The sequence below is a fragment of the Corvus cornix genome, chromosome 14 (genome assembly GCF_000738735.6).
Source record: "Corvus cornix cornix isolate S_Up_H32 chromosome 14, ASM73873v5, whole genome shotgun sequence".
NCBI classification, from domain to species: Eukaryota; Metazoa; Chordata; class Aves; order Passeriformes; family Corvidae; genus Corvus; species Corvus cornix.
Window position 1 is genome coordinate 12,450,460 of NC_046344.1, and position 18,843 is coordinate 12,469,302.

The 18,843-nt window shown below is 38.4% G+C and overlaps 1 protein-coding gene across 30 annotated transcripts in view; it reads right to left on the minus strand.

The window, feature by feature from the left end:
• The window catches only part of RBFOX1 (RNA binding fox-1 homolog 1), a 1,114,622-nt gene that overhangs the window by 253,909 nt on the left and 841,870 nt on the right, over positions 1 to 18,843 (minus strand). For 2 of the 30 annotated variants that reach the window (XM_010392180.3, XM_019281681.2), the window contains exon 1: positions 9,216 to 9,826. The exons of 25 other annotated variants lie outside the window; for them this stretch is intronic. Coding sequence is in view for 1 of the 5 variants with exons in the window: in XM_010392176.3 (XP_010390478.1) it covers positions 9,216 to 9,359 (144 nt within the window). In the remaining 4 variants the exon portion in view is untranslated. Of the gene's footprint in view, positions 1 to 9,215; positions 9,831 to 18,843 lie in introns of those variants that run through there. 3 more of the 30 variants (XM_010392181.3, XM_010392187.3, XM_010392176.3) reach the window with 3 other exon arrangements.

An 18,843-nucleotide genomic window follows, 5' to 3' on the forward strand; every position in this document is an offset into this window, starting at 1 on the left:
AAAGCATAAATCCAAATGGAAAACAAATGGAAGTATAATGCCACTGTGAAGCAAACCAATCAACCCTAAAACAGCTGAGATAGATCTCATCCAGAAGTTCATTCATTCTTTATAGAAAAGAAATGAAAATATTCCTAGGTGTATCAGATTAAAAAAAGAAAAAAAAACCCACAAAAAAACCCACCCTCAGCAGCTCTGAAAGGTTGTAAAGCACTAAATTCCTTTGATTTATGAGGCAGCGTCCACCGCACTGAGCAAAACAACTCAGCATGCCAGGACCCTTTTCCCTGAAATTCCTTTATTAACACACCCTGGCTCTGCGAGTGAACAAAAGCAGTGGTGCGGGGTGTATAAATCATTAATACTCTGCTGTGCAATGGCTGAATTTCCTGTGTGAGCTGGGAAGCCTTCCTGCACAACAGGGATTTTGGGCTTGGAATTGGCTGCTATGAAATGTACTTCATCATCCGCCGTGTTTGACGCTTCCCAATAGCTTTGTACTTTTCCTCTCCTTTTTCTCCCCCAAGCCCAGCAACTGCAATAGAAATTTATTGGATTTTATGTCTGCAAATAAAAGGAAGAGAAAAACAGGAAAGAAGGCAAGCAAGCCCATTTAGAAGCAGAATCCTTTTGCCTTCATTTAAAGATATGTTGTGTGCAAATAAAATCCAGCATTAACAAATTAATTTGGCATCTTAGTAATTTTTACTCTACCCGCTCTAAATAGAAAAAAAAAAAGAAAAAGAAAAAAAACTGATCAAAAAGGGTTTACCCTTAAAAAAAAAAATCAACTATCACTAAAAATGTGACTCCTCCCCAAATTAAGTAATTTTCTATTGGAGTATTTATTTATTTATTTATTTTAAGAACAGGCAGAAAGAAGGGCAGAGGAACTCCTGAACTCCGCTGTTTCAGTGTTTTTACTTTTGGTGTCTCAAAAAGCTTTCCAAAGAGCAACAAGCAATTTCATGTGCACATGCCAAGCTTGGTATTCCAAGTGAAGCTGGAAGAGATGGTATCAAAGGGAAAGGAAAAAAAATAAACCAAGCCCCTTGGAACTGCAGTTTCTGAACACTCCTGTATTTTTGCAGCAAGACACGCTGAACTTGGGTAGGCAATACCAAAACTACTTATCTTGCCTCTGAAGGACGTGCAAGACAACAACAGCAAAGTCAAATGCTTTTCCAAACTTTGAAATGAAATAGCAAGTAATCTTTATAAAACATTCTGCACTAAAACACTCCTTTTGGGGCTAGACTTGGGAAAACTAGAGAGCATGACAGACAGAGGAATGCTGAAAAAGCAGTCTCAAACCACATGCTACCCATCAGAGAAAATGACACTCATTATAAAGGTAACTCAGGATACAATCAGTCTTCCAGCCAGGCCAGAGCACGATTCCAAAGGTATCCGGCATCAGCACTACCACAAACACGTTTATCGCCTTCTAAGCCGCAAATATTTAAGACACTTGGAATGCTGCTTTGCAAAAGTGAACAAGCTGAAGTCAGAATAGGGAAACATTCCAGTGGGCCATTTTACACTTCTGCAGCCATCCAGCAGACTTGAGATTACAAGAGTAAGCCTGCAATGCATGCAGGAGTCCCTCTGCATTACACAATAATGACATTCTGAACAGAAATAAATGAAGCCCCTGCAGTGCTATTCTGTCAGCTTTTGAAAGTAAATAACTTCACTTCTGACAAGACAGAGACATTTTTTTCCTCCTCCTGCCACAGAGCATTAATTGAGCCATGCAGCCATGTAACATCCCAGAGACAGGACTAATACATGACAAGGGAAAAAGCTTAAGGAGGGGACACTCACTGAATATACGGGCTGCCTAACTTCTTTTCACCCCCAGATTTTCACACCAGCTCTGTTTTGGCAAAATCTTCTCAGGGAGAACTTTCAACCTTCTTTTTGCCTCCCTTTACAATGGTAACTGTAACTTATTTCAAAGAAATACTTTCATTTCCCACTGCCTCATGAAAGATTGTGCCACTAGGACATCACAAGCTTGTATTTTAGAACTTTTTATCTTTCCTTGTTCATAAATTAAGCTTCACACCCATAATCAATATTTGTAATTAACTATTTCACGTACACTAGACTTACTATCCGCAACAGAGATAATGATTATTACTATAAAACAAAATGCTATGAGAAGCAAAAGAACCGAAGAAATCAACTTCAAAGCTACATAATAATAAATATTAGTGCAAGTCAGTAAGGAATCGAGGCAAGGCATGTAAGTATATACACAAACCACAAATATATATAAGATGGCAGTATAAAAATCAGTGTACAGTTACAAAACAAATCATATTCAAGATGTTATAGTTAGGAAGAGCAACAATTTTTGGTGCATTTTGAAATAAAGGGTTAAAACAAATTTAAAGTTTGTCTACGATGAAAGCACTTGCATTCTTATTCATGAGTACCTGAACATCTTAAGTATTTCAGTTTTGAAGTACCACAGCCTTTCTTTCCATATCTGGACAAAAAAGTGAAAATCAGTGACTCACTATGAACAAAAAATAATTCACTGAATGCTTCAGTTCTTACTACGGTATCTAATTTTGATTCTGCCTGTGTTCAACACAACGAGAAAGAGCAGGATCAAAACACTGCGAGATCTCTCCACAGCTGGAGCCTGCTCTAGTGCAAAAGACCAAAGGCCCAACTACAACTAGTCAGGATAGCACAGACATTAGATATGCTATTTTCTCTAATTAAATTCACTGGGCTGCTGCACTGACAGAGTGGGAGGGGAAGCAAAATGTAAAAGAAGTCAATGGTGCTGCACTAGGCAACTCCGAGGGAAATGAGCAATGCCAGCAAAGAAATGACAGGAGGTTCTCAGGAGAGCTCTTGCACTACACATCACACCTTAAAACTGATAAATCAATCGCACATGCACCTTTAAAAGGCAGGAAAGCTTGAAGGATTCTTAGAGGGTGTTGACTTCTCCTTTCCACCAGCATTATTCTAACTCTATAAAACAAGGTGATAAATTCCAGTGTCACAATTCTTATCACTTTCATTTATACCGCCTATTAAATGCTTCAAAAATATTTTTAGCAGAATTAATATTAACGTGATCATAGTACTTATTTACCAACTCAGAAATACACATATTGAAAACAAAACAAAAAAAGTCAGTCTAGTTTTGAATAGCTGTGGTCAAAAAAATCAAAACAAACTGAAATATCTACTGGCTGCCTTGAGAAAAACCCCTGCTTACATAACCACCACACGCTTTCCTTGGTATAAAATACCACACCACGTATTTTTTTTTTTTTCAGAAAATACCCATCCATATACATACTTAGCAAATATTAGTGAATGGGGACAACTTTCAAATAGCTCACAACAGAATATCCAGCCATCCCTTTTCAGATAAAGTGATTGAAAATGTTCAAAGAGGTCACTTAGAAAAACCAATGGTTCTAAGCCAAAAATATTCACCTGCTCCCACCACATGGAAGGTCCTTTGCAACTGCTCTTGCTCTTATAGTCCAAAGCAGCAGATAACCTTCTTAACAGATTCTTCTGGTTCGCTGAGGGGTTTTTGTGTCTGGAGTTGGTTTTCTTTTTTTTTGGTTGGGTTTTTTTTTCCCCCCCTCCTTCTAGTATTTAAAGAGGGGAGTACTTCACTGAAGCACTTCCTCTCGCTTTTGTAAGTGACTGACCTTGTTTGACAAGGCTAGAGTTAAATGCCCCAAACTAGCTCTTATTCAGAATGAGAGCTGCTACAGCACTTGATCTCTAAGCCACTTCTCATTAGCCTCTGGAAAACAACAGAGAAGCTCTTGGGAGACAAAAGATATGTAAACATGGAAATTGGGCTTCAATCACAGGTGGAGTCTCAAGTATCAGCTTCTGAGTTTACTGGTGAATACCAAATGATCTTATTTATCCTGATTGGTTAAACAGCAAGACATTATTCCTGAAATCCGCATTAACAGCACTCCTGGATGCAACAGCTGCACTCCTACCTTTTGAGGTCTGTTTCATTGATACACTAAAATTCCCTAAGAGTGCCACAGTGTCCCCTTAGGTACAAATGCAACCACAGGATATGGTCTGTAGGACAGCAGCTCCTTTTTTGTTTTAACAGAGTACCATAATTTGTCTGACATAGCACAGGCTTTTAGCCTACACATATGAATAAACAAGTACTATGTTTCTCTTGGGGCAGGGAAGCCAGTTAAATGAATCAGAAAACCCTGAAAATATTGCCTACCCTCAGTCCATCAGCTACTGGACAATTACTCAAGGCCCAGCTGTAAGAAAAACCGATGGTGAGTGAGCATTAGTACTGTGGACGTCCGTGCACTCACGCAGTCATAAGCAGAGGTTGTACGTTCTCACCTGAAAATTTCCATGAAATAGCAGAGAGAGGAACAAAATCGTGCAAGGACTCCAATTTGTAAACTAACAGATGCTTAAAATTTTCAAGAACTAAAGTCAGATTAACTGATTTTACAGGAGAGCCACAGAGTGAGTGAGTACTATAAATGCACTAGGCAAAGAAAGGCCATGTCCTTATGATTGGTTTAAACAGTCTCACCATAAAACATTGGTTATTGAATTCAACTGACATACCTGAACCTTTGAAGAGTCACCGAAGTATTAAATGCAAAAACCAGATACTTAGAACTGTAACTGCAATGGTGGCATTCAGCAATTGATGTGCTTTTACTCTATTAAAAAAAGTTAAACTGTGTCTGGGAATTGTTTGAATTGTTCATCCATCCAATTCTTTACACAATTTTAGCACAAAGATAATCTGTTCTAATCCTTATTCCATTATTGACACTATTGACTACATCAATTGAAAATGCTACCAAATAAATCAATGTTGAATTAAGCCATGAAGAAAGAATGTGATAAAAAGTCTTTCAGACCCCTATAAATCATCAGATCCAGAAGCATGACATAAGTAACTGAGAGGGGAATTCAGCTTTTCTCCATAGTCATAATGCTTAAGGCCCAAATAAAATTACACTAATTTACCATGTAAGCAGTAATGGAATAGCTGGGGTAGAGATGGAGGTTTTGTTGGTTTCTGCTTTGTTTTCATGGTGGATTCTTTTCGTCATTGGTATGAGAGCTGTACCATGAACTACTTTGTTAAAGACAGAAAAGGTTGATATTGAAGTTTCAGTTCAATTGTTTTCGATCTGTGAATGTCCACTATGAGCAATTGCTCCATTTAAGAGGAATTACCCTTTGTACAAACCACTTCACTATTTAAAACAAAGCACATCTATCATCATTAAACAGAAAAAAAAAAAATTACCAATTTTAAAATAATGACAGCAGCACTGTACACTATGACACGGAATATTCTGTGATGTTTCAAAACAAGAGTTCGTTTTGTTACCACCAACAGAATAACCAGGAAAACACAGACCATGGGAAAACACCAGTTAACAGAACTAAGCCTCCATTAATAGACCCGAAATCCCAATTTACCAGCGGTCAACATTTTGCTGCAAAAATTACTTCAGGCCAGCATTTGATATAAATGTGTGGTCAGAAATTGGGTTTTGCATTGATGTGTCATATTAAGGGGAAGAAAAGAAAATAGATGCAGCATTTTCTAACCCCATAAAATGTTACCAAAGGATAGGGTGTGCTACAAATCCAAGTTCCCTTCTCCTGTATCTCTAAATATTGACACTAAAGAAAATTCTTACCCACATGCATCCACACTTTACCAGCTGACCCTGTCCTTACAGTGACTCAGTGAAAACTTCCAAGGCCAAGCCCCACGTTCTCCCTCTGTTCATTGCTGCCACTGACACAGTCATTTCGGTTTTGATGCTCTTTGAAAACTCACTCTGGATTTCCATAGTTAGAACTATCTTATTAAGAAAGTGTCCACATCATTTCAGACCATTTCAAATAACTAACTCAGAAGCATTCTTCAGTTTCTGTTGGCTTTTTCAAGTGAACATCTTATCAAGAGTTAATCTATAACATGATCTAGGCCTCTGTTCTTTGTTTATTTTCAACTTTATTTTCAAGAGTAAAGCCCAAAATATTTTTAGGTAAAGCATCCTCCATGCATAAACTGTTTAAAAAAAATATTCTGTTCCTCACTTGGCTCTTAAAACATTACACACACATGTAAAGTGAAAGATATCAGAGCAAATAATCAAGTTTCTAACCCTGGAAAAAGTAGTAGAGCATTCTATAGTACACTGTGGAAATCAGTTTATCCATTTACACTACACAAACTGGCCAAGCGATGTCACTTTCACAAATAAATAATGGCCAATTTTCAATGACTACCAAAACAGGTTTTCCCAAATGATTAATACAGCTCCACAGAAAACCACTATCCTCGTGGCTAGGAGAATAAATAAGTATTTACTGACAAAGATTGGCTTACCCATCTTGAGAAGAACGTAATAATGCCTTTCAGTCTTTCAAGAAAGGCTTATATCCAAGTGTAAAACTTACACATGACAGAATACCAATGCAGACACGCAAAAATAAAAAAAAAAAATATTTTCATAAGTTCTAAATAGGCAGCAAAGTTTACCAAGAGAGAGCTCAGTTGTTATACAGATGTCTGAGTTCATTTTAACTGAGGTGCAAGTGAGCAGATATATCTCAGGTGCAATTTTTAGAGAAAAAAACCAAACTTGACAGCTTCACATAATGTCTATTTACTGCTGGTCACAGGTTGCACAGGCAGGGAGGATTCACTAGTTATTAAGTTGCCACATAAAGCTTTTAGGTTACCTGTATTTAAGATCGATAGACAACTTCATAGAGAGAGAAAAACATTTACAGTTTCACTGAAATAGTGATATTTGCACTAAACATACAAACCAAGTATTTTTGTAGGTTTGCTCTACACTATCAGATAGGGGAAAAATAGAAAAAAACCCAAGTATATTGTCATGGTGAAAGTTTACTAATGTTTTTTCAAAAACAAACGACTTTCTATTCCTTTACTGTTTAAAACCAGAACCACATTACATTGGCTTTGCAGGTGATGTCAACTCAGTCCTCTCTGCCTGGATAATTTTGAGATAAAGTAGCATTGTTTCTAAAGAAATACTTAAATACATAAAATAAGAGATAATATCTGAATTAAGAACGTGATTACCTGACTCTCTAGGAATTCAGAATAACTAAAACGCCAACCATCATTCAAAAGAAGCAACAAGCACAGAATTTTGAACCTGCCACAATTTTCATCACAAATTTAGCAGACTTTTCAACCTATTATATAACTGTGATTAGTACAGGCAGAATGATTCTAAACTGACAATAGGATTAAGGAGATGAGAAAGCAAACACTTTAAAAAAAAAATACTTTAAGTGTAGCAGTTAATCCACTTAAAGAGTTAAAAATTATCCGCTAGATATAGCGCTTTGTAAAGTGCATTAGCAACCACTTCTCATCTTTCCCTTGAACGGAATAGATGCAATTGAATTCCCTGTTCTAAAGTATTCATTAGAGTTGCACAGTTTCGTAAACGTTAAAGCAGTGCCATGCTATAGATGTGTTTGCATAATGATACTGCAATATCTCACTGAGGAAGGTTATTAGAGCACCCAACCTCATCTTTCTGTTATCCTTCATCAGCTCCTTGTGTGGCCATGTTGACCTCTCACCTTAATTCCCATTTTTCCTTTCAAAAGCTCTATCTTTAACATAGAAATTGCTCTTTGTCAAACTCAAAAAAACAAATCCAGAACAAAACACAGGAGTACATTTTGTATATAACCACTAAGTGCACAAGTCACGCTGGATCATTAAAGCTGATCTATAAATGCCATTCCCAAAACAGACCCAGAATACAGAACTACCAAGATCGTACATTTTAGTTACAGCATGCAAATTACTGAAATTTAAACACATCATATTTATCTGATGCAAATTTTAATTGCAGACATATGAATCCCTCCCACATGCATGGATAATGTAGGGCGCATGCAAGGATCTGTTATTATGCACTCCCAAGCTGGAAGTCAGAAATGGTTTATACTACACTACACAAGAAAAAAAACCTACAGAAGGTTTTATATCCTGAAAATACTGGACCTCTCTTCTTTCAGCAGTAACAGGAAAATAAATGTTCTCGAATAAAAATAAGCTTTAAATCTATTTTATCTGTTCTTTAGAAACAAAAAGAAATACCGTATAACATCTTTCAGGCATTTGTGAATGCAGAAATAAAGTTAGAGACTTTCAGGGAAGTCAATATGCAAAGAAACTATTGCAGTGGAAGTTGGAAGAAATGCCCCTCTTTGTAGGCACAAGAATATTTTTCCTCCTGAAGTTTCAACAGAAGTAACAGAATAAACAGTATTAATCATTTTTGCATGATAACATATTTCTGTCTTGGCTCTACATACTTACTAGATGACTCTGTAATGGTGGATTCAGTTATAAAATAGAGTAGAATACAAAGATGATTCCAAAATACCAGTTAAAAAAAATGTGTTATTATCCAGTTATTTGACATTACAGCAGAGAGGGGGTACCAAATAGTAAATGCTTTCAGAAGAGAGAGGGGGGCGAAATACTTAAAAAAAAATCCTCTAAGCAAAACCGAAATGAAACTAAAAAAAAAAATTAAAAATTTACTAGAAATGGGTATTGTTGTGCTGATACCCAAACATTTTTTTTAAGCCCAGTCCAATATACTTCAATGATAGAAGTATTCTGCACAGATATATCCTTATAAATCATCTTTTTCCTGGTGAAGCAAAAATCAGCTTGGCTTTAATCAGCAGCATGTTTCAACACAGCCTTAAAATTCCTGTCTTCAAAGAAGGCTTAAACAAAATTGCCATTGGGCACATTTACATTAGAAGTATAATTTATGCCTGCAAGTGAATAAAGAGCAGTCCTTTATGGCTGAAACTCTGCTACAGTATCCACGAGAAACGCAGACAGTACCGTGTTAAATATCTATAAACAGCACCAATGGAGACACTGCAAAAAAAATAAAATAAACCAGCACCAAAACACCAAAAGATATGCAAAGGCTTGATGCTCTGTTAAAACATATTTTCTACTCACTCTCACATTCTTAAGTGCAGGCACAACACTCGCTCCACAGGGTGGGAGACATTTATACAGTCTATTCACACAAAAAATACCTCCCCGACTGCAAATCCCCCAAACGATGCTGACAAAGCAAGCACTGCAAGGAAAAGAAAAAGTTAAGCAAACTTACCTGCTGTAAGTACATAAAAGTCAAGGCACAGGAGAGCTGGGGACACATGCCCACATTCGGCAGTGCCACGCAGGTTGCACCCGTAAGGGGATGCTGCATGGTGTTGCTCTGAAGTCTACGTAGAACAAGTGAGGGGGCTTGCATGCAAGCACGTTTGCCCTATCTTGTCACTACGGGTTGTTTTTTTTTTTTCCCTTTTGATGATTTAAATAAGAAACGGTGTTTCTCGAATGCCTCTCCTCTCCCCAGCGCCAAACCCCTACATTCGTTTGTCAGCTAAGGCAACTTGGTAGGTTTAAACTACGAATTTTTAACAGAGAGGAAAAAAAGAAGACACAGCCTGCAGCCTATTGATGAGCAAATGGAACTTCCTCAATGACAGAGAGCTGAAGCTTGTCTCACAACAGTAGCTGCTGACTAGGAGAGAGAGAGAGACTCAGTGAGGCTCAGTCGGCTGGTGCTGATGCTGCACAGCTTCTCATTTGTCAAATGGGTCCTAGGGCAGGGTCTTTACCACTCACCAAAATTCAAATACTGCATTTTAAAAATCCCTGGAGAGGATAGGAAAGGAGAGAAAGTGAGCGTGCTGCATCACAGGCATCCATGAGATCTGGGCAATTAGTGTCATTGCCCAGCTGGGACTGAATGCCTGTTATGATTCTGCATGCACACAGACACACTCACACACTTCCCCCCCCTCCCAGGACTCACACCTGACTGGAAAAGGGCTTTCCCCTTCTAAGAACAGAAGTATGAAGCACAAAGTAGGAAAGGGAAAGAATCTTGGCTAGCCAGGAAGATTCCAGCAAATACACAGTGCTATCAGCAAATGATTTTTTAAATTACAAATTAATTTTATATCTACATTTCATTCACTATCCAGTTTCCCAGAGAAGCCTATAAAAGCATTACAATGAAACTGAGCAGGAGCTGTGTAACCACTGCAGCAGAAACACTGGGAATGAAACAGAATTCTGTGGCATACTGTGTCTACTTTACTGGGGGAGGGGAGCACACTTGGATAGACTCAATCTTAAAATTGGTCTAAAGCCCATCTCATCTAAAATTACAAATTTATTTGACAGCTAGTCAATCTATTATCAAGGACTGCCCTATCAGGTTACATGGAAAAATTACATTTGCAATTTTCAGAATTTAGTGTTTACTTTCTTCTTTGAGAACGATACCTCAAAATTAGTATTCCACTCTTGCAAGGTTTTTATTCACCCCCCCCCCCCTTTATTTTATGGAGTAATAATTATTCATTAGGAGATCTAGTTAGTCTTTATGTAATAAAGTAGGATGTGACCTGCAAATCAAATAATTTATACTACAGCTTGTCCTTGAGGTCCTATATTACAGGGCTTTTTTTTCATGAGATACAACTCAAGTATAACAGAAAATATTACTATTTTTAATTAGAATTTGACAAATGAATTAAATATTAATTCATCAGGAAAGAAGGTCAAACCTCAAAGAACCACCTGAGGTTTCGAAGGGGTTCCTTTCAAAAGGACTCTGCAGAAGATTTGAAAATAGCCTATTTTATAGGATATCTAATTCCCACAAAAACACATCTGAGATCTAGAGTTTAATACTAACAACAATAAACAAAAAACCCACATACAAGAGAAGTCTATTTCATCAACAGCATAACTGGTTTGATATAAGATCTACCCTTAAAAACAAATAATAGTCCTCGCTTAACTGGAAACAGAATCAAAACACGTCACTGCAACTCAGGTGCTACATTAAAAAAAAAAAATTTCTTTTTCATTCTACATGTGCACACACATACCTGCACCCACACAAGCCTCAGAGACTGATTTAGATCCACTAAGTCTTCTTCATGCAAAACTGAAAATTTTCCAGCAGAATCAGTTATTATGTAATTTTCTTTCTCAAAAGCAGTCAATGCAACAAAAGCAATGCATTCATAACTCGGGAATCAACACCAAAAGAGTCATGCACAAACTTACAATACAGAAATTGGGTTTGGCTTAGGACACATCCATGCTTTTGCAGTTTATCACGGACTCATCTACTAGAACAGCCCAGATTATTTAATCACCAAAAAAAAAGAAAAAAAAACACCAAAAAAACCAAACAAAAACCCCAAACCACCAAACAAAAAACCCCTCATGCCACAGAGCAAGAGCAAGTGAGGAGGAGGAGAAATGAACCCTCTCTGTGCCCTTTCTCCTTTTTTCATTCTTTCTCTGTGCCTTAAGCAGTCTCCTGTTCTGACAGGAGTATGTCATGCTTTTCTTCATTCTTTTTATTTTTTTTTCTAGCACAGAAAGGCTGTTATTCTGCAAATGCCCTAAGCTGAGAGAAGTTCCCCCTCAGTTCAGTTTCATATGAAATACCATAAATAATACATGGTACTTTAATGAGACCTTATCAGCATGTTTAATGAAAAACAAATACGTTATGTAAGGTAACCAACTCCTTTTACATTATGTCAAAATCAAAGGCAGCATGCTTCCTAGCCAAACAGTTTGGAACTATATAAGTCTATCCAATTTCCCAAAGTGAAGTTCTGGAACATGGTGATGGTCAAGCAAAGCTTCTTCTGTCTGTTGCACTATTTTACAGCTAAAAGGACATCCATAAAACAGATTAAATTCTTAAAGGCAGTGTGTTGAACAATTACTTCAAGAGAATTTAGCACTGGCAGTGTAGCTAACAGTAATTGTAAAAGTGAATTTTTCACCAGCCTTTTATCCTTTATTTTCACCCAATTTGAAGTCAGAAAAATATGACCCACAAATAGTGTGTATTCCTTACATTTACATAATTATATTATTAAAACAACAGCAGTATCTAAACTATCCAAATCATCTGTACACAGAAAAACAATAAACATACATAATTCAGTAGTGTAAGAGACCTAAAAAAGAAACATAATTCTTTAGCCTGATATACACTGCTTCAAGAAATGCAGGGGAAAGTCATTACCAATTTTCATCCCTTCCAAGGATAACTTGTCATTATGTCTAAAAAGAAAAAAGGTAACAAAATGTGTTTTATTTTTATAAATACAAAATCAATGTCTCTTCTTTAAAGCCATTTCCTTGTTTACACACACTTTTGTCCCTAACCCAGCCCATTAATCACCCCCACAGTCCCAGTTATGGCTATATATACCCTAAGTGCCACCACAGCTGTGCCAAAGGGACATGAATGCCTGTACACAGCCTGACCTTCCATCCCCCTGCACAGGGACAGCGTCCCTGTAACAGCAGCATGCAATCCCACAGAACAGCACAGACCCCAGCAACACCTCATCTGCAAATTATTAACAACTCGATTTTTCCTTTATTCTACTGCAGCCAGTGAGTGCAATTGCAAAGGCCACTTCGCCTACAGCACATGACATTTCCCAGCTGCCTCAGTTCGGCCCTGTTGGGTCAGGAACTGAACTCACCCCAGGCTCAGCGGCTGATATTATCAAGTACCTATCAATTAACAACAAATACCAACATTTTACATAAAACAAAGAGGCCAGTCATCTACACTGCCCACATCAGCCTCTGTGGGAGTTCCTAGAAACATTCTAGTAGATAAAACCTTCTGCCACACTAATAACGGATCCATCTGAGATCCAATGCCTACTACACCGCCATGGGAGTCAACACTCCCTCCTCCAGCCTCTTTGGGTTGTCCATGTCGTGGCTTATGGCACAGGTAGAGAACTTGCAGACAGACACCTTCTCCCCGCACGCATTGAGAATACCCTTTCAAAAATGCCAACAGCAAAGCCTGGATCAATCCTGAATATGCCAATGAAAACACAAAAGCAAAGAAGCTCCAAAACAAAGCAAGAAGGACCAGCAGTGCTTCTCACACAGCTGACTTACAAATCCAAACCCACTTATATTTGCAATGCATCTGTTTATTTAACGTAACGCGTTCCATTTAAAATCAACCACTCCGTTTGCTGTGACCTGGTAGTCAACTTAAAACTTATGTCCAAATTTTGAGTTTCCAGACCTTTGACCTAGAAGTTAACATTTGGAATTACCACAGCAGACTATCTAATAGTCAAACCATTTCCATCAAGTAAAAGAAGGCTCAAACACATCACCTGCAACACCACACACCATTTTACACTTCAAGCTCATCTCAGTAGTAGGCTACATTAAGAAGTTCACACAAAGGATCTATGCAGTATTCCAAGTATTGTATGCCTCCAGACATCAAGCGTTAGAAAAAATTAATTATGACTGCATATTAAACGCTCCATGTGAAGAATGTATCTTCTTCTCTACTTTATAAAGTGGTTGATGCGGTACAAAAAGAATTCAGGCAAGTGGCAGAGAATCTAATAGTAGAGCAGCCCTTTCTCTAAACCCTCCTTATCTAACACCATGTGAAAAAAATAATTCCCAGGACTTAAAACCAGGAAAACCAGCACATTGTAAAATCGAATACATCAGTAACGTATTTTGATAAATTACTATCAATTATCAATATCTCTGCCTGTATTTCACATAGTATTCTATTTTCTGTAGATATACTAAGTCTTTTTAAAATAAAGCGGGGAAACATCACAGATTTTTTTTAATACTGTTTTGTCAAAAATATTAAATCAAAGGGTTTCCCTGTATTCTTGTAAACTAAAAGGCAACGTCTTATCCTTCCAGTGGTATTTTCTTGTCATGACTATCCCTGTTTCTAATATCAGGTATATGTTAAGATTGCTCTTCTTTACTAGGTTTTTGCACAAAGATCAGAACATTACAGAGGCTCATGCTTACCTCAGGCAAGTAAGAATCACTAATTTTCTGTTTCTATTAAGCACGGTGTTACATCCATTGACTTCTCCAGTACTTCATACCCAATATCTCCAAAGCCCCTGTAGCACGGAGTTAACCTCTTCAGCACCACCCAACACACGTTTCACAAGCAATCAGCATTAACTCTAGATTTTTCACAACAGAAGCAGCCAGGAGCCTTTATTCCCACCAACGTGCTCGAGGCAGGGGAAGGGAACAAGATAAATAAAATGTTCAGCCTTTACAGAGTTAGGGGCAGCGCCGAGCAGAACGTGTGCGCTCGTCAGCAGGGTGATCTCCCTGCTCTGGGGACATTCTGTAGGGAGCCTGCGGGCAGGGAAACGAGCGCGCTTTAAGCCCTGGAGGCAGCTCGGGTGCGCGGAGCGGGTCCCGCAGCGGGGCCGGGCCGGGAGCGCTCCCGCTCCGCCGTTCCGGGCGCTCCATCTAGCGGAGACACGGCTCATTCCAGGACACACGGCTCCTTCCAGCGCCCGGACACAGCCTGCCGCTCCGCACCCGCGGGGAAGTCGCCGGCGTTCCCTGGGGACACCGCTGCCTCCACAGCGGGAGCCTGCGGCTGCCCCAGCAGCGCGACCCCGAGCGCCGCCAGCTCCTTCGGGATCGCCATCGCCCCGCTCTCCTCGCTGCGCTCCCGTCAGCTGCTTACGCCACATCGGCACCGAGACTCGGCGGGCACACTTTGGAAAGGCAGCGTGGCTGATGCCTGAAGGGGCAAAAGGTCTGGGGAAGCGCAGCTCAGCCCGTGGCACAGGAACCATGGCCACGACAAAGGAAGGGCCGCGCTGGGCAGAGCAGGAGGCAGTGGGTGCAGCAGCCCTGATTTAGGAAAGTTTAAGGTGATGTGCCATTACATGGTCGGGGGGAAAAAAAAAAAAAAATAAAAATAAAAATACCCAAATAGCTTTATCTAAACTGTTACCTCTAAACTCGAGAAGCAGGGACATAGGCAGACCCAAAAAGATGAAAAGGAAATTGGTGCAGCAAAAATCCTCTAGCAATCCCACTCTCACCGCCCTGAGCACAAGGCAATGCAGACACTACAACATGTCCTTTTGAGAAGCACAGGGTGCTCACACCCCCCATGCATTACTGTCACAACACCAAATCAACTTTTACAAACAGGTACTTACAGAGATTCTTTAGGTCTGACACACTGGTACAAGCCTGCATCAGAAAAGAACCCCTTGAACACAGGTGTCCAGTTTAATAATTACCATTTAGGTTATTCTTCATATCACAATCTTACAAAGATGACAGGTGTGTCATGTGTAGCCTTGCCCTATAAGGTTTTTCCACAAGTCCAGATAAGAAGATGTGACAATATGATCCTTAGAAAATGAACTTTGGATGAAATTTAAAAACTCAGGATTTTTTTTTTAAAGTAATCTAAAAAATTAAGGAATATTAACCACAGAAAACTGTGTACACCTTGTTAAGCTTCAGTCCATCGAATGGAAGGGCTACAAACTACTCAGAAAAGAAGTGTACAGGTGGACCTGAAGTGACAAAGCCTACTTTTCACTATTTCCACTTGTGGCAGTTTGTCAAGTATCAGACAGGAGAAAGAGAGCATTTGACAATAAGGACATACTGCACATGTTTCACTTAGATTTGTTTTCATACAAAATTGTGTTTTCTTATTTTATATACACACAAATTACTTGCAGCACTACACTTGATTTTGTTCACGTATACAACACTTACTTTAAATTAAAATTTTCACACTAATTCATTAATCCACAAAAGTTTGCCCCACTTTTTTTTTTTTTGGTTCCTTAGTTTTTATCACCGTATCTCACACTTTGCTGCTGTTATAAATTCACAAGGAAAGAATTTAACTTGGAGAGCAAAATAAGCTGCAGGAGCACCTAAATTTAGAGCTTGTTTCCATGTGACAGCAATAAAAGTCAAAATAACCAAAGTACCATCAAATGTAATTGTAAGAATACATAGTAGGACAGCACAAACACATCTTGATCAAGAAGGTTTTTTATGAAATATTATTAATCTCTTAAAAATTAAAAGGATGTCAAATCTCAGAAGGAGAATAAGTGATAGATTAATTATGCTATTATGTAAAGGTTGCATTTTTTTTTCTGTAGGAATTAAATTAACTGGACATCAGCACAGTTTCCTTCTACAGTGAAATCACTTCTTTTCTTATTCTGTCTACATCTGGCCATCCCTCATATATTCTGACTGAATCTAGATCCACCATACTTGGCTCTCAATGCTGGACTCATTTTAATGTAAAACAGCTAAATATTAACATGCTTATGTATGGAACCAAGAAATCCTCCTTATCTCTGCTTCTCCTGTCCTTTGCTTACAGCCTGCCCACTCCCCAGAGTGCAGGATCCCTCCAGTGCAGCAAAGGATTCCCGTGCAGCTCCCTCAAGGACTTTGTTTATCATCACCGACCAGCAAAACTCAAAACACTCCTCATCATTCTGGCCCTACTCCATAACATGGGCTAAGTCACTTTCAAATTTAGCTCAATGACTTCTTCATCTCTAGTTCTTTCTTTTGGCTTTCAATCTGAATTTTAACTGAAGCTTCAAATTCTTATGACCAAGCCTGACAGGTTCTAGTTAAATACCCAGCTTCACCCAAAGAGATAAAGATATGACTCAGGAGAGCTAAAATTGAGAGGTTTTCAGCTTTATGCTCCAGTTTATATTGAAGCACTACCATGGCTAAGGTAAGCAGCTATACACTCTCCAAAATCCCGTTCCAGAAGAAAGATATCTGATGCCATGACCCAATCTCACTCCTGTGCCAGAATCTAGGCAGAGAAGGTTGGTTTGGTTCTATATATATATATATATATTTTTTTTTTAGACAGGAATTTTGGCTCTCTCCAACCCTTGCAGAATGACAAGCTTTGGCATGGAAGGAGTTTTGCATATTAAACTGATACAAAGCTGCCTACAAAGGCTTGTTTAGTTTGAGATAGAGACAGAAGTACCATGTGAGAAAGTTCAATTTTATATACAGAGTAAATATTGTCTCCTTTCTTTTTATTCCAGTTTATTCACCAATTTTGAACGAAGCAGTTGCCTTTTTTTTTTTTTCCTAACTTCAATTTCCCCTCAATCCTCCAGGGATCCTGTCCTTTCCATACTGCATTTCCAATTGTTTCATTAGTGTAACTAACCTCTCTCTGTTCACGAGTCCAGCATCAGCTCTCTCCTCTCTTCACACTCTAATTGGCCTTTTTTTTTCATCTTTTCCTACTTCAATTGATAAGGTGTCACACTCCACACTACTGAGTCTTCCTTTTCCTCAGCTACTAACTAGAGTCTGAAAATTCATTTACAGTATTTTCTCGAAGCTGCTTGCTTTCATCAACACTAATCAACTCTCCCTTGTTATGGTGGCCATCCTTGTCCTCTCCTACTTGTAAACCCTTCCTCTCTAGCCTTTCTTAATGCAACAAAATTCACACCAGAAACACTGAATTCCCTCTTCTTTTCCCCTCTGCTGTTTTTTGGCACTATCACCACATCTGCTTTCAGCATAAAGCTCAAGTTTCTCATCCTCCAGGGTTCAGACCATCCAAGACTCAGCATTAAAATCTACTCTTGTTGGACATTTACACACAGATTACCTGATATTCCTTAGTTTCTCTAAGGCCCTTCTCAATAATCAATGTCACAAAGCTATGACCAGACTCCTCTACTCAAGCATTGAACAATGTTTCACTTTGGATGGGGCCTTCACCTCCCCTGCAAAGTGATTTCCAGGAAATAATGCATGTGCAAAACAGAATGTACAAAATGTTGTGCTCAGTGTTTTGTACCAGAAATAGGCTGGACACACCCGAGAGAAGCAGGTTTGCTACAGCTGCTCCTCAGCATGAGCACCAGCAGAACAAGCAGCACTTGCACACAGGCCAACTTCCCTCTGACTTCCAAGAATCTCCCAGTCATGACAAGCAGAAACACCCTCACAAATAGAAAGAAAGCCTTAAACCTTGTTTATTCCAACTATGCTTATGCCAGCTGTAAAAGGATTTTCGTGTAGGGTTCTTTAAAAGAGAGGATCTTTGCCTCAAATTCTAAGTAACAAAACCTCAGAGAGACCAGTTCCCCTTTTTCACTCAATACTCACAAAAACTCTCCTCCCCACAAATCTATTCATATTCATGTACTTTGAAGGGAAGAAAAAAATAGCAAAATTTGCTTTGGAATGTTTTTTATGCACACAAATAACACTTCCCCTTTGCTGTTCTTGGAATATAGTACCCCTATTGAAACTAGTTCTCCTGCTAAGAGACTGTGGTTGTATCTGTTCCTTTAAGACCTAGAGCTTGTTCAGGAAATTTAAAATCATCTCAAGATAAAATTTAGCAACATCAAATTTTTAACACTATAATTAAACACAAAATTACTACAAGTATTTGAATTAAAGAAACTGTCACAGAAAATTGAAAATAAATTACTCTTCAAATTGAACTTATTTTTTGTGCATCTAAATTGGTTTTGAAGTTTCTAACTTGTATATATGGAGTGACTCTCAAATTAAAATATAAATCTGAAAGAAACAAAGCAAAGTCATTTGGCTTTGACTTAATTCTGACCATATAAAAATTGAGACTGGACCCTCTCATAGCTGTTATGTTTGTGAGGAAATTACCCCTTGCTTTGTCATAGCTCAATACAATATTCATACAGCATGATTTATTTTAATAGAAATAGTATTATTTATTCATTAAAACTACATAGAATAATACCAAAACTTAAAAAAAAAAAACAAACCCCAAAAACCTAAAAGGGTATTTTAAACAATTGCTTTTACGTGAATATGGTCTTTTTTGCAAACCT